Here is a 20,447-nt window from a genome sequence, read left to right on the forward strand (position 1 = left end):
TGGCGACCACCACGAATGGAGCTTGCACTTTTCTCCCTCCTTGCGCCCAGCCTCTTCTCGCCTCGCACCCCAGCTTCCTACTCTTGGAGGAGGGGGCCGTCCTCTTCTTTGTTCCAGCCCCTCAAATTCTGGCATCGGAAGGGTTGAACGGCAGAGGCCGGAAGTGTGTGCAGCACCTGCGGGTCCCCTGCAAATCGAGGCCGGAAGTAGTAATTGCTAGAGAAACAGTCCGCTGGGTTCGTTATGGCGGCAATTCCCCCAGACTCCTGGCAGCCCCCCAACGTTTACTTGGAGACCAGGTGAGGGGGTTCGGACCTCTGGGGCTGGGCTGGTGGGGGCAACGAGGACCCTGGGTCTCGCTGCAGGGTCGGTTTCTGGCGCACTCCTCCTGGAGGCCGGCCTCCACGTGGAGGGGCGTGGGGCGGCGCCGAGAGGGGACACCACTGCCCGCGTCCAAGCGCCGCACCGACTCGCGCTGAGACCTCCGCGACAGTGGCCTGATTGTTCTCCTCCCTCCATTCTGTTCATTCATTCATCCATTCATTCAACAAGAGTGTAATGAGTCCACAAGTCGGGCACATAGGATCTGAATTCTGAGGATACAGAAGTGGATAAAACACACATGGCCCTGCCTTTAGAAGCTTACAGTATAGTGAAGGAGACAGATGTAAATATGTTATAATAGTATAGTGGTATAAACAAATTACTGTGAAAATACAGGAAGAAGCACATCTTTCCACCATCAGAGAGTGATGTGATAACCAACCTGCTAGTACCATACCCCTGATATATGTCATCCCATTTAGTTTAATCCTCCCAGCATCTCAAATCATGAAGGTATTATTTCACCTCCTCCCCCTCCAGTATTAGCTGGGGAAATGCCAAATTTTACATTAACGTAGTTGATAAGTGGGGGAACCTCGTTTGGAGCCCGGGCTACCTGTCTCACATGCTAGGTTTTCTTAGCCCCGTTTATTCCGTTGCCTCTTTAGAAGAAACTCAAAGTGAGCTTTCCAAAGTTGAACAAGGGATCTTGCTCAAAAAACTTAAATAACTTTTTGCTGCTATTAACAGTATAAAGTTAAAACTTATTAGTCTGGCATTCAGGATGATTTTTTTTCATCTTCTTGCCTATCTACATTCCCCCAACAGCAGCCAGGGGCCCGCCGAATTCTCTGCCTGTCTTTCTGTTCTTGCCCATGCTGCTTTCAACCAGAGCACAGTATTCTCTCAGTCCCCTCTATATTTGCTCATGCTGTCCCTGGCCATCTTCTCCACCTCTTTTTATGACAAAATTCTGCTTCTTCAGGCCCCAACCTGTAATTTCTGAATTCCTGTTAGTTGTGGTTTTTTTTTTTTTTAATTTAAGTCCAAGCAATGTAGAGGTATATAGAAAAAGAAGTGAAAGCCATCCCACCCCTGAAAACAGTACCAACAGTTTGTTGGATTACCACACAGATCTTTTTCTATGTACAGATAGACACATCTCTCTTTTATGTCTACTTTTTAACAAAAATGGAATCAAATCATGCTATACATATGTTTTTTCTGTAATATACTTTTCTTTCAGTAATATATGTAGCTGCCCATAGTAGGAATAATTGATATTTTAGTCATTTCCTCTTTAAGGTACATTTAAGTTGCTTCTCTTTTTTTTCAAATATTTTTTAATTTTTAATTTTTTTAGTTTTTATTTATCTTTGAGACAGTCTCACTCCATCGCCCTGTGTAGAGTGCAGAGGCATCATTGTAGCTCACTGCAACCTTAAACTCCTGGGCTCAAGGGATCCTCCTGCCTCAGCTTCCCAAGTAGCTGGGACTGCAGGTGTGTACCATGATACCTGGCTAATTTTTCTCTGTTTAGTAGAGACAGTGTCTCATTCTTGTTCAGTCTGGTCTCGAACTCCTGAGCTCAAGCAATCCTCCCGCCTCGGCCTCCCAGAGTGCTAGGATTACAGGCGTGAGCCACCGTGCCCAGCCAAGTTGCTTCCCTTTTTTTGGTATGGCAAATGATGGGATGAACATCCTTGCACGTATTGTGTTTCCTTAGGCACCTTTGAAATTTTTCCTAGAGAATAGATACTTACAAGTTGAAATTGCAGAGGTATGCACATTTCAGAATTGTTCAAGGACTTCCTGACTGCCATTCCAAAAGGTTATCTCCTGTATTTTAAAAATATCTACCAGGTTGTAAGCTCCATGATGGAAAACACACCTGGAATAGTCCCTGGCACAGAGTAATTATTAATCTATGTTGAATGATAGCAGTGTAAAAGAGGGTTGCAGGCAGAAAGGCTGTTAAAAAGCTGTTTTCTAGCACATTCCACATATATTTCATAGAGTACCTACACTGTGCAAAGCACTGCGTTAGGCACTGGGTATCCAGGCTATATAGAGTTGACTCAGTTCTTACATTCTTGGAGTTTAAAGTGTAGATGAGTAATGGAGTGGAGGGGAAGGCACCTGTCCTGTCTCTTCTTTTTCCTTTAGCAGTACTGGGGAGGAAAAAGCACTCCTTATGTTGGGTAGGGTCAAAGGTTTGAAGTAATCAGGTTTCGCCTTTGTTGTACTCCCTCCCAAACACATACAAACTACCTTTTTCATTTTCCATTGAAGTATTTTGAGTAGGTAATATATTTACATGGATCAAAAATATAAAAGTTGTAAAAAACCTCAATTGAATATCTTTCTGTCTCTATCTACCCACTCCCTACCCCCACCCAGAAACTTCTGCATGTATAAATATGAACTCCCAATATTTTAATATCCTTTTTTTAAATCTAAATATTAAAGTAAGAATTTTCACCCCTAATTTAGGGGTTGGTTATATTGGTTTCAGATGATCAGTGACTTTTACATATAAGGTATTAGAATTGTGAGTTGTCCGCTGTTCTTTTACTTAAAAGAAGTACCAGAAGTCCCTGCATGTTTTACTCAAAAGAGATAATTTGTGTTTATGTTACTTGCATTGTATTGCTTTCCTTTGCTGAGCATGAAATCCAGTGGTTATCACAATTTCGTTACTTAACAAGCTTGAAAGTCAAGAGTCTTGGAATAGCCCCACAAAATTCCTATCTGCCATGACCTTGTTCTTGACTGGAACTGTCCTGTCCTCTCCCCTTGCAGCATGGGAATCATTGTGCTGGAGCTGTATTGGAAGCATGCTCCAAAGACCTGTAAGAACTTTGCTGAGTTGGCTCGTCGAGGTTACTACAATGGTACCAAATTCCACAGAATCATCAAAGACTTCATGATCCAAGGAGGTGACCCAACAGGGACAGGTACAACACTAGTTAACTAATTAACTAACTAACATTAGTTTCTGAGGTCTCACTCTGTCATAACTGGGTGATAAGGCAACCAGAGCTCTCTTTTCCCACTTACTAGGGACTGTGTTGATTGATTCTGGTACCACCTCCTCCCTCCCCAAAAACACATATTAAATTGACCAGAAACCAATTTTGACTCCAGGGCTTGATAGAGTTTTTCTTAACTTCTATATATTAGTCACTGAGAGAAAATATTTGTCTGAATTGTAGTGATACATAGAATAGTCTGGTCAATCAGAAGTAAAGAAAGACATCATTCACTATGTTTTGAGAAGAATAAAATATTGGCATCCTTCATTGATTCATTCATTTACCAAATTTTGAGCATCTGCTTTGTTGCTGATATGTTTCTAAGCTCTAAGGATATAGCTATAAACAAAGACGGAATTCCTGTTCTTGGGAAAGCAGGTAAAGGGTGTGGGAATGGAATTTTAGTAGAAAGAGAAGTGCTCTCTGAGAACACGTTATTGGTGAAGAGATATGAATGAAGTAAGAGAGTGAACCTTGTGAGAGCATTCTGGGTGGAGGAAAGAGCAAGGACAGAGGCCTTGAGGCAGAGCCTGTGCTGAGATCATGTACATGTATCTTGCAGCGCATAGTAGGGACCTTGGGTTTTATTCTGAGTAAGATGGGAGCCATTGAAGAGTTTTGAGAAAAGTAGTGACATGATCTGACCTATTCTTTAAAAATATCACTGTAGCTGCTATTTGGAGAATAGATGTAGGGACAAGAATGGGCGCCAGGGACAAGTTAGGAGTCTGCTGTAGTCATCCAGTCTAGAAATATGTGGTTGGACTAAGCTGATGGTAGAGAAGGTGGGAAGAAGTGACTGGATTCATGTTATGTTTTGATAGAAATAGAGCCAATGGTATTTGCTAACAGATTGGATGTACAGAGAGTGAGAGAGAGATGGTCAAGGATGACTGCAAGGTTTTTGACCTGAAACTACTCAAATGAGGAAGGCTGAGGGAGGAGCAACCTTGGAGGGGAAAGATCAAGAATTTGGTCATGGACATGTTATGTTTGAAATACAGTTGTCTCTCAGTATCCATGGGGGATTGGTTCTAGGACTCCACGTGAATACCAAAATCCACAGGTGCTCAAGTTCCTAGTGTAAAATGGTGTCACATTTACACATTACCTATGCACATCCTCCCCTACATTTTAAATTGTCTCTAAATTACTTATAATACCAAACACAGTGTAAATGCTGTGTAAATAGTTGTTGTGCCATATTGTTTAGGGAATATAGTAAACAGTCTGTACATGTTAAGTATAGACGCTTTTTGCCCCCAAATATTTTCGAGCGAGCTTGGTTGAATCCATGAATTCGGAGCCACAGATGCCGAGGGCTGATTGTACTTAAAGATCTTCAAGTAAGTATGTAGAATAAGTAGTTGTTTATGAATATGAGGTTTAAGGAAAGGTCTGGTATGGAGGTATAATTCAGGAGTTATTGGCATTTAGATAGGATTTATTAGGGAAACCTGGTGGAACACTTATTCATTTTAAGGGCCCTCGCTTCACAGTTTGTATTTTTCTCTTCTAATTCCTGCTCTTTTGCCTTTAAACAAATTTTGTTCTCTCTGTGGCATTCTTTTCTCAGTCTTATTCCTTGTCATTCTCAATTATCTCATTATTTATCCTTTATGGCTGGAAGTACTTAATTTTTTCAATATATATGGGCATATTTCAAATTACAGACTATATAGGAAAGTAGAAAAAAGGAAAAATCATTCATAAGCATAGCTCCTAAAGATTTCTAATCACCTTTAGCTAATCCCCTATTATCCTACCTCTCAGAAATAAGAAATGTTAATGGCTACTTTTGGTAGCCATTGATCTAGATATCTTTCTTTTTCTTTTTTCTTTTTGTTTTATTAAAAAAAAATTGGGGGGGAGTGGGCCAGGTGTGGTGGCTCACGCTTGTACTCCTAGCACTCTGGGAGGCTGAGGTGGGAGGATTGCTTCAGGCCAGGAATTTGAGACCAGTCTGAGCAAGAGTGAGATCCCTGTCTCACTAAAAACAGAAAAAATTAGCCAGGTGTGGTGTTGCATACCTGTAGTCCCAGCTACTCGGGAGGCTGAGGCAGAAGGGTTGCTTGAGCCCAGGAGTTTGAGGTTGCTGTGAGCTAGGCTGATGTCACAGCACTCCAGCCTGGGTGACAGAGCAAGACTCTGTCTTCAAAAAATAAAATAAAATAAAAGGGTCAACTTGATTTTCCACCCCCACCTTGATTATTATTAGTTTTATCATTTTCTGTTCTGCACCCACAATTCGTTCAGCTATAGTGTGGGTTCTGCATTTCAGTGGATTTAGTGCTTACCACTCGGCTTTTATCTTCACAAATGCTAGAGGGCAAGATTTACTGTCCAGTGGTTTTGTATTACAAGGGCTAGAGGGTGTTATATTTTTGAACTCGTTCATGTTTGAGAATTTCCGCTTGTTGCCTTTGTACTTGAAAAAAAGATTGCACGTTAGCATGCTTAGTCCCCTCGCTATGCGTGCCCTGGGCCGCCGTGGGACTCTCCAGAGTCTCCACCAGCAAGACGGCCCACCACATGGGCTCCTGGTCCTTGGACTGCTCGGCCTCCATAACTGTAAGAAATAAATTCCATTTTTGATAAATTTGAAAGAAACAAAAAAGACAGTGACTGGGTATGCTATTCTTGGGCCACACGCATTCTCTCAGATCTTTTTAGACGATTCTGATCCATTGACTTCTAGTTCTGAACATAGTTTTTTGAGAATACTAAAGCTAAATTTACTCCTTCCTTCAATTTGGGGATAAAATTTTTTTGATTTCTATTTCTGAATATTTTCTGTTATACTTACTGGATTTTCTAATTCAGGAAATTATTCTTTGTTTCATCACCTTTGCCTTCCATATTGGTGACATTTCTTTTGATTGGGTGAGGTGATTTTTCTCATGTGTTCGCTCAAGTAATCTCAGATCTTTATGCCTGACTCAGTTTTCAGTCATGTCTATTCTGTTCTTTATTGTTCTGGTTTATTAGCTCTTCATTGATATCATTTGGAAACCCAATTTGTTTCCTTAGTTCTGCGGTCCTTTCACCGTATTCTGTACTATATTAATCTTGTCTTTAAACTTTTGTTTTATTAGATTCTTATTTCTGTTGAGTTATCTGTACCTTGAGACAGCCATGGAGATGCTACTTCTCAGGTTATGTTTTCTCTCAGACTGAGTTCCTGGGGTGTTTTTCCCTTCTTCCTCTCCTTTCCTTCTGTCCTTCCATTGGCTGTGGGATGTTTGCGTAGTTTCTGTGCCACTTGTTTTCGTCTTATCCATATTTAATGTCAGCACCTCTGTTGTCCCTACGTTTTATTTGCTCAGCTACGGTGTAAGTAGATTCTACTTGTCATTCTCCCCACTTAGGGGGGACCAGTTGTCTTCCCCACTCCAAATGCTCGGTTGCTTTCTCTCTATTTTATTTGTGCCTGGAGAGGTGTGGGAGAGAATTGGAGCTCAGCTCGTGCTGAGTGAGCCCGTTGTGGGAGGGATCGACTCTGTTCTGTCTCCCAGACTTCATTAAAGCCTTGTCCTAGGGCCCCCTCCACCAGCCAGTGGAGTCCCACTGTCCCTACCTCCGTGTCTGGGTAGTCCCCTGAGTATGGCCCAGTGCCCTGACGGTGGCCAGCTGATGTAGTTTGCATATTTGTCCCCTCCAAATCACATGTTGAAAGTTGATCCCCAGTATTTCTGGTTGGGCCTAGTGGGAGGTGTTTGGGTCATCAGGGCAGATCCCTCATGTATGACTTAGTGCCCGCCAGGAGGTAATTCTCCTTTCACCAGAAAGTTGTTTGTTTAAAAGAGCCTGGCATCTCTTCTTCTGTCTCTAGCTACCTCCCTCTCTCCAATGACACCTGCTCCCGTTTGCCTTCCTCCATGAGTAAAAGCTTCCTGAGGCCCTTACCAGGAGCGGATGCTGATGCCAGGCTTCTTGTACTGCATGCAGAACTGTGAGCCAAAGAAACCTCTTTATAAAATATCCAGCCTCAGGTATTCCTTTATAACAATGCAAAACAGACTAAGACACCAGCCCTGGTTGCCTGCCTGTCACTCCTGAGCCCTGGTGGTTTGTGTGGGCTTCTGCCCTCAGGGCTTTTCCTTAACTTTTTCAGAACTGCTCACTCATTCCTTCTTTTGGCTTCTCAAAATTGGAGGGTGTTTGTGAGAATTCTTAGCATGACACTCTTTTCCTGATTGCTACCTTCAGGAAGTGCAGGCGGAAGAATCTTCTATTTTTTTCCATGGCTGACTCTTTTTAGAATTTTTCTTTCCTTTTCTTATTTGGTTAATGCTGGTGACTTTTTGGCATTTAAAAATTTTAATTTTTATTATGAAACCAAAAATAAATACATTTTAATTTTTTTGTGTTCATTGGGTACTTCTGCAAGTTGTTAAACTATTTCTAATCCTGCTTCATTCCACTCTCTCTATCTGAAAGTGTTCTGTTGATACTTCGATGTGCTTCTCTCCTGCTCATGTTGTTAGGCAATACGTTTTAATTCATAATTGTAAGGTTTTTCGGCGGCAGTGAAAGAAACAGAGAGAAAGAGTGGGGCCAAACAACGTGGCTTTATTTAGTGCTCCTGGACTAGGTTCTGGGTCCGCAAGAGTGGGGGGTCCCAGAAGTCTCCTCCATTTGAAGGGGGTGGGGCCTTTTATACTGTTTGGCCGGGCTAGAGACTTTTGGCTGGAAGAGCTGGGGCGACCTTTGGTGGTCATTGAGAAACAAGAGGGGCTGGCGGTATTTGCGGAATCCAGGAGCCGAAAAGTTCTTATCCGGGTGGACCTCTGGGTGTGGTTTTTCTCAGTGAGGGTCTGGTAGTTTGTCCTTGGTGGGTCTGGTCTCGTGAGCCTTTTCTTTTTGATCTAGGGAGGGGAAGGGGGGGCCGCCACCAGCCTTACAATAATACCAGTAACTGAGAGTCCATGATTAGTGTACAAGAATTGGAAGTGACTCAGGTGCGAGTTGCTTATGCCAGAGCCTCCCTGTATTTCTGTAGTTGGTTCATGATCCTTTATAATATCATATTTTCATGCTGTAATTTTTTTCCGGCATATTATGGGGATACAGATTTTAAGGTTTCAATAAATGCCCATTCCCCCCTCCCCCCACAAGTCTGAGTCTCCAGCATGACCATCCCCCAGATGGTGCACATCTCACTCATTATATATGTATATACCCTCCCACCTGCCCAATACCCTATTACTGTAGTACCTATGTGTCCACTTAGGTGCTGTTCAGTTAATACCAATTTGCTGGTGAGTATATGTGGTACTTGTTTTTCCATTCTTGGGAAACTTTACTTAATAGTATGGGTTCCAGCTCTAACCAGGAAAATATAAGATGTGCTATATCACCATTGTTTCTTAGAGCTGAATAGTACTCCATGGTATACATATACCACATTTTATTAATCCATTCTTGGATTGATGGGCACTTGGGCTGTTTCCACAGCCTTGCAATTATGAATTGTGCTGCTATAAACATTCGAGTGCAGGTGTCTTTTTTGTAGAGTGTCATTGGATCTTTTGGGTAGATGCCCATTCATGCTGTAATTTTAATGAAATTGAATCACTCAAAAGATTTTCAAAAGAAGGGGGAGGAAGGAGGGAGTGAAAATCTACCTAACAGCTACAATGAACCCTGTTCAGGTGATGAGCACAGAAATACCCCTGACTTAAGCATTTTTTTTTTTTTTTTTTTTTTTTGAGACAGAGTCTCGCTTTGTTGCCCAGGCTAGTGTGAGTGCCGTGGCGTCAGCCTAGCTCACAGCAACCTCAAACTCCTGGGCTCGAGCGATCCTTCTGTCTCAGCCTCCCAAGTAGCTGGGACTACAGGCATGCGCCACCATGCCCGGCTAATTTTTTATATATATATCAATCAGTTGGCCAATTAGTTTCTTTCTATTTATAGTAGAGACGGGGTCTCGCTCTTGCTCAGGCTGGTTTCGAACTCCTGACCTTGAGCAATCCGCCCGCCTCGGCCTCCCAGAGAGCTAGGATTACAGGCGTGAGCCACCACACCCGGCCCTGACTTAAGCATTATAAAAGCTATTCATGGGTGAGGCATGGTGGCTCATACCTGTAATCCTAGCACTCTGGGAGGCCGAGGCAGGTGGATCATTTGAGCTCAGGAGTTCAAGACCAGCCTGAGCAAGAGCGAGACTCCAACTCTACTAAAAAAAAATAGAAAGAAATTAGCTGGACAACTAAAAAAATATATATGTAAAAAATTAGTTGGGCATGGTAGCACATGCCTGTAGTCCCAGCTACTCGGGAGGCTGAGACAGGAGAAATGCCTGAGCTCAAGAGTTTGAGGTTGCTGTGAGCTAGGCAGATGCCATGGCACTCTTGCCGGGGCAACAGAGTGAGACTCTTGTCTCAAAAAAAGAAAAAAAAACACAAAAAACCATTCATGTAACAAAAACATTTGTACCCCTTAATATTTTAATATCTTGAAATTAAGGGAAAAAAGATTTTGAAATACCTGCATCCAGTCTGGAGTATAATAAATGATCGAGCAGTCTGCTGGCAGGTCTGTAGTGGAGGGCAAACAGGAGTCGGCCCTCCTGAGTCAGCAGTTCATGTCTGCTGGCTGGTTAGGTGACATGTTTTACACATCTCAGATGGGCAACGTGTGGCATCCGGGGCTCTTCAAGTTGATGTACCATTTCCATTCCCAGCTGTCGCTCAGTCGACTACTATGGAAACATTCTTTCCACGTTCTTTCTCTGATACAGCTTTGCCAGATGCTTTCTCAGCTCAAATGCCCTTTGACTTCCTGCTTCATTTCATTTTAAACCATTTTTCTACCTTCAAATTTCCCACATTATAATAACTATGCTGACTCCCTTCCATAGCCATCTGAATGTCTTTTATCTGTTTCTACTAACCTCTTCCCCTCCTCCCTGTAAGACATTCTATCAAGTTCTTCCTTTAGTTCCTCCTGCTCTGTACTTGGCCTCACAGTGCTCTCCAGCTGCTGTGATTGCTGTGATTAATTATATGCTGATTATCCTGTGCGTCACCCTCACTGATTTCATCTCTCTTCTTGGTAGCCCCAAGAACACCTGAAATTTAACTGTGTTGAACAGCAAGCTCATTGTTAATTTTATTCATTTGATGAGTATTTGCTAAGAGTCTGCTGGGTATCCTGTGCTATTCTTAGGCCTGTGAGGAGTACTTAAACATTAAGCCGAGGCAGTTTTTCTTCCTTGCAGCTCCCGGCTGTGCCAGGAAACAAGCTTTCATTATAAGAAACAACTAGAAAGTAATAATATAAATATGCAAATGATGTGGATTATGTATATGATATAGGTTGGAATATCATAATAAGGGGAAAAATTACAGTGGAGTGGGATTAGAATGGGAAAGAAGCATATTGTGAGGAGGCCTTGAAAGAAAATGTATTAATAGAATGATAACTATTCTAGGAGGTAGAAGGAAGGGCATTTTGGATTTAGGAAGAAGAATGAGTGCAGAGCAGAGGCAGGGTTGGACATGTGGAGGAGAGCCCACAACCCCAGTGCCACGCCTTACACGCTGGACTGGCTCTGTGACATAACTCAGCTGCCTCTTCATGCCCAGGATAAATACAGAAAATGTGATTCTAAGACCCCTTTAAAATTCACAGATCTTTTAACTGCATGTTTAGGGGACAGTAAAGGAGCATTTGGGGCTGGGCATGGTGGCTCATGCCTCTAATCCTAGCACTTTGAGAGGTTGAAGCGAGCAGATCATTTGAGCTCAGGAGTTCGAGACCAGCCTGAGCAAGAGCAAGACCCTGTCTCTACTAAAAATAGAATGAAATTAGCTGGACAACTAATGTGTGTGTGTGTGTGTATGTGTGTATATATATATATATATATATATATATATAAGCTGGGCATGGTGGCGCATGCCTATAGTCCCAGCTACTTGGGAGGCTGAGGCAGAAGGATTGCTTGAGCCCAGGAGTTTGAGGTTGCTGTGAGCTAGGCAGATGTCACGGCACTCTAGCCCGGGCAATAGAGTGAGACTCTGTCTCAAAAAAAAAAAAAAAAAAGGAGCAGTTTGGGGCTAGTTAATGGAGACCTCCAGACGGAGGAGTTCAGGTTTGATCTAACATGGTTCAGGGACCATTTGGGACTCTTGAGTTTGGGATAAGAAAAACATATGAGGCCGGGCACGGTGGCTCACGCCTATAATCCTAGCACTCTGGGAGGCCGAGGCGGGCGGATTGCTTGAGGTCAGGAGTTTGAAACCAGCCTGAGCAAGAGCGAGACCCCGACTCTACTATAAATAGAAAGAAATTAATTGGCCAACTAATATATATAGAAAAAAATTAGCCGGGCATGGTGGCGCATGCCTGTAGTCCCAGCTACTCGGGAGGCTGAGGCAGGAGGATCGCTTGAGCCCAGGAGTTTGAGGTTGCTGTGAGCTAGGCTGATGCCATGGCACTCACTCTACCCTGGGCAACAATGCAAGACTCTGTCTCAAAAAAAAAAAAAAAGAGAACAGAGGAACTGCGATAAACCCAGGCAGACTGCCTCCCGAGGTGGCACTCTGAATCATGCCCTACAGCTGCCCCATGGGAAATGCTCAGTTTACCTCAAAAGGAGCTCCTCATCACTGATACTACCATATGTTTGTTTCATGTTACACAGTTACATGTATTATCCCATTCAATTCTCATAACATGGAGGTACTACTACCATTTTGCAGACAGGGAAACTGAGGCTTAGAGAGGTTAAGTATCTTGCTTAAGGTTAAACAGATAGTAAATGGCGGAGTCTCCACCTCAAGAACTGCAAAGCCTCTGGGAGAGCTGTGGCCTTGTTTCCCACGGTAGATCTGGTATCTGACACTTCCCCAGTGATCCCGCAGTCAGCTCCCCTCTTACTCCGTTACTAAAAGTGCTCGCATCATTAGCAGTGCTTTGGGCTACAAGTAACAGAAAACTCAGTCACAATGGCTGTTTTGTGTTTCTCATAACAAAGTCTAGAAGTAAGCAGTTATCGATTCAGCTGCCCGGCACAGTTGTTAGGAACCCGGGCTTGCCCTGTCTTTCCACATCATCATTCTTGTGTGTTGCCCTTTGGTCTCAAACTTGTTAGTCTTATGGTTGCAAGGTGGCTGCTGCTGCTCCTGACATCACCCTTCTTTCAAAGAAGGAGGATGGAGAAAAAGCTATGGATGAAAGACAAAGGAGTGTGTTTGTCCCTTTTATCAGGAAAGCTATAGCTTCCTTAGAGCTCTACTCAGCAGACTTCTGTTTATGTTAGTAAATCAGAAATGGGTCATTGCACTGCTTCTGGCTACAAAAGGACTGGTCAGTACCTACCTTCTTTGTCTCTGAGGTGAGGCAGGCTGTGGAAAAGGAGGTTGGGAATGCTCAGGGGACGGCCCACCCACAGTGTCTGTTGGGGGCTTTCTTGCCAGAAGAGAGGCCTTGGTGAGTTGCCTTCTGGTGAGTGCCCTACCGGGCAGAGCTTTCACGTAAGCTTCCTTACGGGTCACTGCCCACCTGTGGATGCTTTGCGATGGCTGTTGATCCGTGGCCCCAGCAGCTGTGGCGTGGGAGGCTTGGGCACAAGGGGCACCAAGCGTGGTAATTTTTCTGTAAGACCACTCTGCATGTCACATGGCTCAGATGTCTCTCCAGTTCATCTGGGGCGGTTCCCGCAGTTGGTGAGCGTGAGGGGGGAAAGGGACATCAGAGGAGTCTTGCAGATGAGAAAAGCGTTTTTTGTCTTTAGAAACAGCACAGATCATAAAGAAAAAAATTAAGGGATTTCAACTGCACAAACTGTGCATCACATTACAAGAGTGGAAAAAGTCAACTGAGAAAAGATATTTGCAAAGGATTAGTGTCCAGAATATACAGTTGACCCTTGAACAACACAGGTTTGAACTGCAAAGGTCCACTTGCAGACCTTTTTTTCCAACCAGCTGGGGATGGAAAATACAGTATTATTCCCGAATGCAGCAGAGGGCTGACTTTTTGGATACGCAAGTTCCACAGGCTGACTGACTGCGGGACTTTAGCACGTGCGGATTTTGGTATATGCAGGAGGTGCTAGAACCAATCCTCCACGTATACCACTGTATATATAAATTTTAAAATGGCAAACTATTCAGTAGAAAAGTGGCCATTCATGGAGGAAGAAAGCAAAATAGCCAGTAAACTTGAAATTATGGATGTCTTTAGGGAAATGCAGGTTAAAACACCACAAGAGGTCTCACGCTCCTCAGACTGGCAAATACATGTTAGAAAGTCTGACAAAAGGACCTAGAGCAGTAAGAGTGACAGCACTATGGGTAGGGGTTCATTATTTTTGACAAGATGTTTATAAAAATCTGGTAATGATGCAATACTAATAAACTGTGACCCCACGTATCCCCTGAGATACAGTTCCTGAGAGCCCTTGCGCTTGTCTTTGGGAGACAGTGTAAGAATGGTTATTACAGCATGGCTGCTAATAGCAAAAACACTGGGGAGATCTTCAATATCCTTCAACACAAGAAAGGCTAAGGCAGGGTTATGATCATACAGGGGGGCACATCCTGCGGAGAACTGCTCCGAACAAAACGGATGAATCTCACAAACAAAGGTGAACAGAAAGCTAATTGCAGAAGAATCTCTAGAATATGATACCATTTACAGAAGCTTAAAAACATGCAAAACAGCAGTACTTTTTTTTTTTCTTTTTTTGGTGGGGGAGGGGAGCAGTACTTTTTTTAAGGAATACATATATGTGTCGTAAAAAAGAAAATGCATGGAAATGGCAAACTTCTGGTCAGAATAGTGGTTACCTGAGAGGAAAATGTGCTGCTGTGGAGCGGTTGTTAGCTCTTGGAGAGTGAGGGATGGGAGGGGTCAGTGGGTGTGTGCATGGGGTCATAATTGGATTTGTGATACTTTATTTCTGGGGTGGGGGGACATAGTTTCTTATATTTTTGTATTTGTATGTCTGAAATACATACATTGAATTGAATAAATGTTTAAAAAAGAGGATAGAAGAGGAAAAGAACCTCGAAGTACAAAGCTTAGAAAACAGGTCTCTGCCTGTCTCCACTGTATCTGTACTAGACCAGGCACAGAGCCTGCAGAGCTTCCAAATTGTTGGCTTTCTAACTGACCATTGACATCTGTGTACCATGCCAGGGAACTCTTTAATCACCCCCTGTCCCCTTACCACCTCTCGCCTATTCCACATGCCCAGAGGAATGTTTGGGTTGGAATTATTCATCTTTCTGACATGTTGCTGCAATCCTATTGAGCTGAATTGGGTTATAAAAGATTATATATCATGAATAAATGGTGCTGTAGAGGCCCAAACTAGTTGCGGTTGGTCAAACTGTGCCTGTCAAGGAACAAGGGCCTCCATGCTCTCTCTTCTTGTCTCCTGATTGCTTAAAATCTTTGTTTCATCTGTGATCTTGACTGGCCTATCCCTTAATGCTCTTCTTGTTTGTGGTGGTGTTTATGTGATGGTTTCTCGTTCCTAGAGGGCAGGGGCCGGAGGTTGTGTTCTGGCAGCCCTCAGCTTGCAGGGAGAACGCTTTGAAGGCTCAGCCCACGGACAGACGATGCGCTGCTGAACTGGATCCTCAGCTTGCTCGCTCACACCGTGCACGCCGGCCTTGGCCTCTGTCTGGCTCCACAGCCCTCTCCCTCTTTCTCATCTTCAGCTCTGGCACTGCTAGTAACCCCTCGACTCTAGTGAACCTTGACTTTAGTGGTCTAGAGGGCAGAACAAGGGGAGGGGCCCAAGTCAGAGGGAATATATTGGTTATATAATTGCTGTCTGGAAGTACACTGGCAGGTCAGAATTTTTGGAATGAATTTTTATATAGTTTAGTATAGTTCCAGAAGCATAGGTAGCCTGGGCCAGGTTGGAATTTTCCCCTAGTCTGTTAGGATTCACTACCCTTCCTGTTTGCACATAGTGTTTTCTTCCAGAAATGGGGCTGTGACAGACTCCCTGTGGTGGAGCAGCCTCAGAGGTGAAGCGAAGGATTTCTGCTGGGGAAACACCTTAGAGGCCTGGGAGTGGGGGTGGACATGGTGCCTTCATAGCTACTTTCATATGCTACTTTTATGGCAGGCTGTAAAAGGAGAGGAGCTCCCTGTATCTAGGCTGTTCTCTGGCTGCCAGGCAGGCAGAATAAGCTGATAGCTCCAGTGTTCGCTTTGTTCCGGGCTGTTTTGTCACGTCTGATCAACTTGGAGAAAACAATGTTGTTGAACAAGGCATACGGTTGACTGTATAAAGTGATTAATATTGGTTGGGAAAGTAGCATCCTGTTATGACATATTTTTCTATGGGAAACCATATTTCTATGGGAAACCATATTTAATACCCTTTTGCTCTAAGAACAAAACCTGTTTGAGCTTAGGTTGGCTGGCACAGCACCATGCTCTTGTGGACATAATGTAAATAACATTTGGTGGTGATGCTAGCAAATAATTCTCAATCCCATGTTTCTTCATTTTCTCTTTATGATATGCTACCTCTCCTCTCAGTGGGCTCTGCCTACTGTAATATTATTTCCATTACCAAGGTTAAGAGTGGCAAACAGGTTTCAACTCTCGGACCATTTCTGATCCATTAATAATGACTGCTTTGAGTCTGGTTTGATAAAGATTGGTGGTAAATCTAAACTTAGCAGGGAAGAATGCTGATTGATTAGCAATGTTTGTAATGGGCATAGGGTTAGTGCTTGGGGTACTCCTGTCTAAAATACTCATAAAGGTCCAGGTATGGTGGCTTACACCTATAATCCTAGCACTTTGGGAGTCCACGGCAGGAGGATCAGTTAAGGCCAGGAGTTTGAGACTAGCCTGGGCAATATTGTGAGACCCCTTCTCAATTAAAAAAAAAAAAAAAAAACTCATAAAAATGTTAAGAATCAAGAAAATTCTTAACACATCAGATTTTGAATGGTGGTTATCTGTAGATGGTTAGATTACAGGAGTCTTTAATGTTCTTTTGATAGTGTTCTATGCTTTCTATATTTTTGACAGTGAATATGTATTATTTTACTACACAGGAAAAAACAGTCAGTGTTATTTTGAAAAGAAATGTCTTACCTGAATGAACCAGTGATTTGAATGTGCTGTTAGTGTTTGGCTCTGTAGTTGCAGTATATCTAGCAGGGGACTAGATGTGCACACTGCATTTTCCTTTCCTGAAATCTGAAAAATCTTTTAACCCTGGGCCCTTCTTGCTGTGAGGTAGAATGTGGGACCGGCTGGTTCATTTTTTATCTTCTAATCCGGCAGGTCGAGGTGGTGCCTCTATCTATGGCAAACAGTTTGAAGATGAACTTCATCCAGACTTAAAATTCACAGGTAAGTGTATAATCTGGCTCGCCTGGGTAGGAAGGAGGAGTGGATTTTAAAAGCTCACTCTTTTGGCCGTGATTCAAGGTAAATGCCCGACACCATGGCGTGGCGCCAGGTAGCTGCCCAGCCGTGGCGCCACAAAGAGCTCCGGCCGATTAGAGACAGTGGCGCCTCTCACAGAGTTCTGAGCGATTCGGAGTGCTGGTCTGAGTGTTCTAGACTCTAACTCCTGTTGAATGTCATAAACTATGGATATCAAAAGTGTCCTCAAACAAACAGGAGACCTTGCTGGGTTTTTGAGGGCAGTCAGGACAGGGTCAGGCAGTTAGCAGGGATCATCAGGGGTCGAGGCTGGGGAGTAGGTGAGGACAAGGAAGATGAGGCCATCAAGGTAGTGCAGTGATGGCCTTTGTGCAAGACAGAGAGCCTGCCCTGAGGGGGAGGTTGTCCGGGAATGGGCGGTTGGTGACAGAGGCCAGAACAAAGTCTTGGTGTTGTTTCTTGCCTGGGATGGGGTAGCAGCCCTACGCTGGACTTGTGGACTTTATTCTCTTTTCTCTCTTCCTTTTTTCCCACCAGGGGCTGGAATTCTCGCAATGGCCAATGCAGGGCCAGACACCAACGGCAGCCAGTTCTTTGTGACCCTCGCCCCAACCCAGTGGCTCGATGGCAAACACACCATTTTTGGCCGAGTATGCCAGGGTATAGGAATGGTGAATCGAGTGGGAATGGTGGAAACAAACTCCCAGGACCGCCCTGTGGACGATGTGAAGATCATTAAGGCATACCCTTCTGGATAGACTTGCTGCTGCCTTCTGAGGTGGCCCCAGCGAACCAGCTTCCAGATGACCTAAAATGACGTGTCACACTAATGTTCATTTTGGCCTTGCAATTCATAGAGCTAAGGAAGCCTGGGGTCTTGGGTGAATTAGAGATGGAAGTATATTTTAATAGGATACTTCTTTTCTCTTCCCCAGCACCTAGGTTGACAGAATGTTTGCAGAAATGCCCATACATGTTTATCCACAGGTTATTGTTCTCTGCAGATGACCCATAATGCACCTCCTAGTGTGTGTCTGCTCTGATGTACTTGGAACAAAATGAAGCATACTCTGTCATTTCACAGTGCCTAACCAAACTTCTTCCCAAGGAGATTTATATTCTGGCCTACGCTGCAATCTCTGGTGGCTGACAGCCACAGAATTCAAAACCAGATAGTGTCTATCAGCCCTTTTAACTCTGTGCACACCCTATTTCAGTCTCCTACTTTTGTTCTTCTAGGGAATATATGCAACTCTACATATATTTTCCCACTCAAAACCAGAACATCAACACTGCTGTTTCTGACACTTAGACATCCCACGCAAAGCCACATTGAATTTTTGCCAAATGAAAAACACATCCAACAATCAGTCTCTGAGAAGGTGTCGAGTGGGGAATGATAATGTGTAATAATTGAGAAATGAATTTATTAAAAGGAAGCAGAAGCATTGACCATTTTCCCAGGGAGGAGAAGAAATACATAATGAGTGCAAGGACAGATTATGAATTCTCCTTGAAAATCAGTACTCTCATAAAGGAGAAGCACCACTTAGGTTTTTTTAACCTAAGACTTTAAAAAAATTAGATAAGAGATTTTTATACATTAAGGTTTGTTTTTTGTGTTTTTTTTTAATCTTTGGATTTTCAGGAGAGGAGTAGGGTTAAGAGGAAGGAAGTTAATACCTATGTAATACATAGAAACTTCTAAAATAAAATGCCATTGATGGTTGAAATCACTGGTGTGGTCTGATTTTAAATACCGTATGAACTTCTAAGAGCCATTTTAATCTCAGCCATCTCAAGTAGTATTAATCTCAGAGACTGTATCTTTAAAGTTTCACATCATCTTAGGTTTGTGGACTTCCCCCATTCAAGAGCAGTTCCGACTTAAAAAACGAGAACCAGAGAAAGAAGTGATGCCATTGGCTTTTCTCAATGAGGGAGGACCACCTGTAGGTGACCCGGATGGATGTGCTGAGAGACCTGAACCGTCCCTCGGACTTGCAGCAGATCCCCCTGTACATTGTGGGACCAGGTGCAGGTGTGGTGTTTGCTTCCTTAAGCTGGGAGCTCCTTGAAGAGGGAATTGTAACTTTAGTGTTTCTTATCACCCTATGCATTTTACTTTATGGTGGTTTTCTTTGTGGAATGGCCAAACAACGTTCTATTCCCCAAGCCTTCCCTACCTTCAACCTCTTTTTCCACTTGTCTCTTCTCTCAGCAACTAAAAAGCAAAATCCAACAACAAACTATATCCCAGAGTTGGTTTTCATGTGAAAAATAATGTTCTACACTCTGGGAAGATAGAAATACATTTCTTTCAGCCTACACTGAGTAGACAGGATTGGATCCTCTGGGAGCAAAGAACAACCCATCCACTAACCTCCCAGAGTTATAATCCTGAAAATCCCCACTTCTATCCAGGGCACAGGGGTGTGGAAACATCATCACTACTTTGAAGTAAAGAAGGTTCTGCATGCCCTTGGGAAGAGAGCAGCACAGGCATAGTTCCTTGTTTCTGGAAAGGTACACCAAATACATGCCAAGGCAGTCGTACATGTGGAGATAGTACAGTTTTCATAAAAGATACAACCTCGAAGAGAGAAACTTGGATTGTTTCACTGTTTCTGGTGATTCTGCCAGTTACCCAGAGTTGTAGAGATTCCTGTTTGCATATAAGGAGAGCTTGTCTGAAAGGAATCCTGCTTCATTCTTTGGTCGTGTGAGTGTCCACATTTTGTCAGGACACAGACCATTAGGACAAGTCTCATCCAGGTGGGGTGTGCTAGTGCATGGATAGCTCATTCCAGTCACGCCTCACGTGGATGGAGGTGAGGGCAGCTTATCAGAAGGCAAGGGTGAGTTTAAAACTTGGATGGAGATTAATGAAGACAGGCATGGGACTGGTGGGAGCTAATTAAGGGACAGGAGAGATGCTGCTCTCTGTCCCTTGTCAGGTGGGAAGAGAAGGAGATTCTAGGCTTCTTGGAGAAGGCTGAAAGTTGGGATAGAGAGCCAGTGACAAGGGCCTTCCAACAAGTGCCCCTGGGACGAGTGAGAGAAGTTTGGATCCAGATTATACAGTATGGCCCCAAGGGCCCTGGCCCAGGATGGCTCACGCTTCCACACAGGAGCCGCAGAGAGCCTGTTAGAAAGCAGCTGCCGGCCGGGCGCGGTGGCTCACGCCTGTAATCCTAGCACTCTGGGAGGCTGAGGCAGGCGGATCACTCAAGGTCAGGAGTTGAAAACCAGCCTGAGCAAGAGCAAGACCCCCGTCTCTACTAATTATAGAAAGAAATTAGCTGGACAACTAAAAATGTATATAGAAAAAATTAGCCGGGCATGGTGGCACGTGCCTGTAGTCCCAGCTACTCGGGAGGCTGAGGCAGAAGGATTGCTTGAGCCCAGGAGTTTGAGGTTGCTGTGAGCTAGGCTGACACCACAGCACTCTAGCCTGGGCAACAGAAGGAGATTCTGTCTCAAAAAAACAACGCAGCTACCGGCTCTGCACTCAGCTGGAGATTCTGCATTTCTAACCAGCTCCCAGGAGATGGTGACAGTTGGTCCAGACACCACCACCACTAGAGCAGTGGTCCCCAACCTTTTTGGCACCAGGGACCTGTTTCATGGAAGACAACTTTTCCACGGACTGTGTGTGTGTGTGTGGGGGGCGGGGGTTGGGATGGTTCAAGCGCATTACATTTACTGTGCAGT

The 20,447-nt window shown here is 43.9% G+C and overlaps 2 protein-coding genes across 2 annotated transcripts in view; one reads left to right on the plus strand and one right to left on the minus strand.

Annotated features, from left to right (window-relative positions):
* Nucleotides 1–12,704, minus strand: part of C5H6orf89 (chromosome 5 C6orf89 homolog) — a 55,082-nt gene extending 42,378 nt beyond the window's left edge. Inside the window, exon 1 of the mRNA XM_076003391.1 lies at nt 12,684–12,704. The gene's annotated coding sequence lies outside the window, so the exon portion shown is untranslated. The remainder of the gene's footprint in view (nt 1–12,683) is intronic.
* PPIL1 (peptidylprolyl isomerase like 1) lies at nt 63–18,466 on the plus strand. Its single transcript, XM_012746843.2, has 4 exons — nt 63–299; nt 3,127–3,281; nt 16,629–16,697; nt 17,271–18,466. Exons 1-4 carry the CDS (start codon nt 244–246, stop codon nt 17,489–17,491), a joined length of 501 nt encoding a protein of 166 aa, XP_012602297.1. The 5' UTR covers nt 63–243; the 3' UTR covers nt 17,492–18,466.
* Nucleotides 18,467–20,447: the final 1,981 nt, after the last annotated feature.

This window comes from Microcebus murinus, chromosome 5 (assembly GCF_040939455.1).
Source record: "Microcebus murinus isolate Inina chromosome 5, M.murinus_Inina_mat1.0, whole genome shotgun sequence".
In the NCBI taxonomy this organism is placed as follows: Eukaryota; Metazoa; Chordata; class Mammalia; order Primates; family Cheirogaleidae; genus Microcebus; species Microcebus murinus.

What these genes read in the sequence shown, in the direction of transcription:
- PPIL1 (XM_012746843.2), top strand. Translation starts at nt 244, where the DNA reads ATGGCGGCAATTCCCCCAGACTCCTGGCAGCCCCCCAACGTTTACTTG. An exon ending in AACGTTTACTTGGAGACCAG is followed by an intron (nt 300 to 3,126) that starts GTGAGGGGGTTC and finishes CTCCCCTTGCAG; the next exon opens with CATGGGAATCATTGTGCTGG. An exon ending in TCCAGACTTAAAATTCACAG is followed by an intron (nt 16,698 to 17,270) that starts GTAAGTGTATAA and finishes TTTTCCCACCAG; the next exon opens with GGGCTGGAATTCTCGCAATG.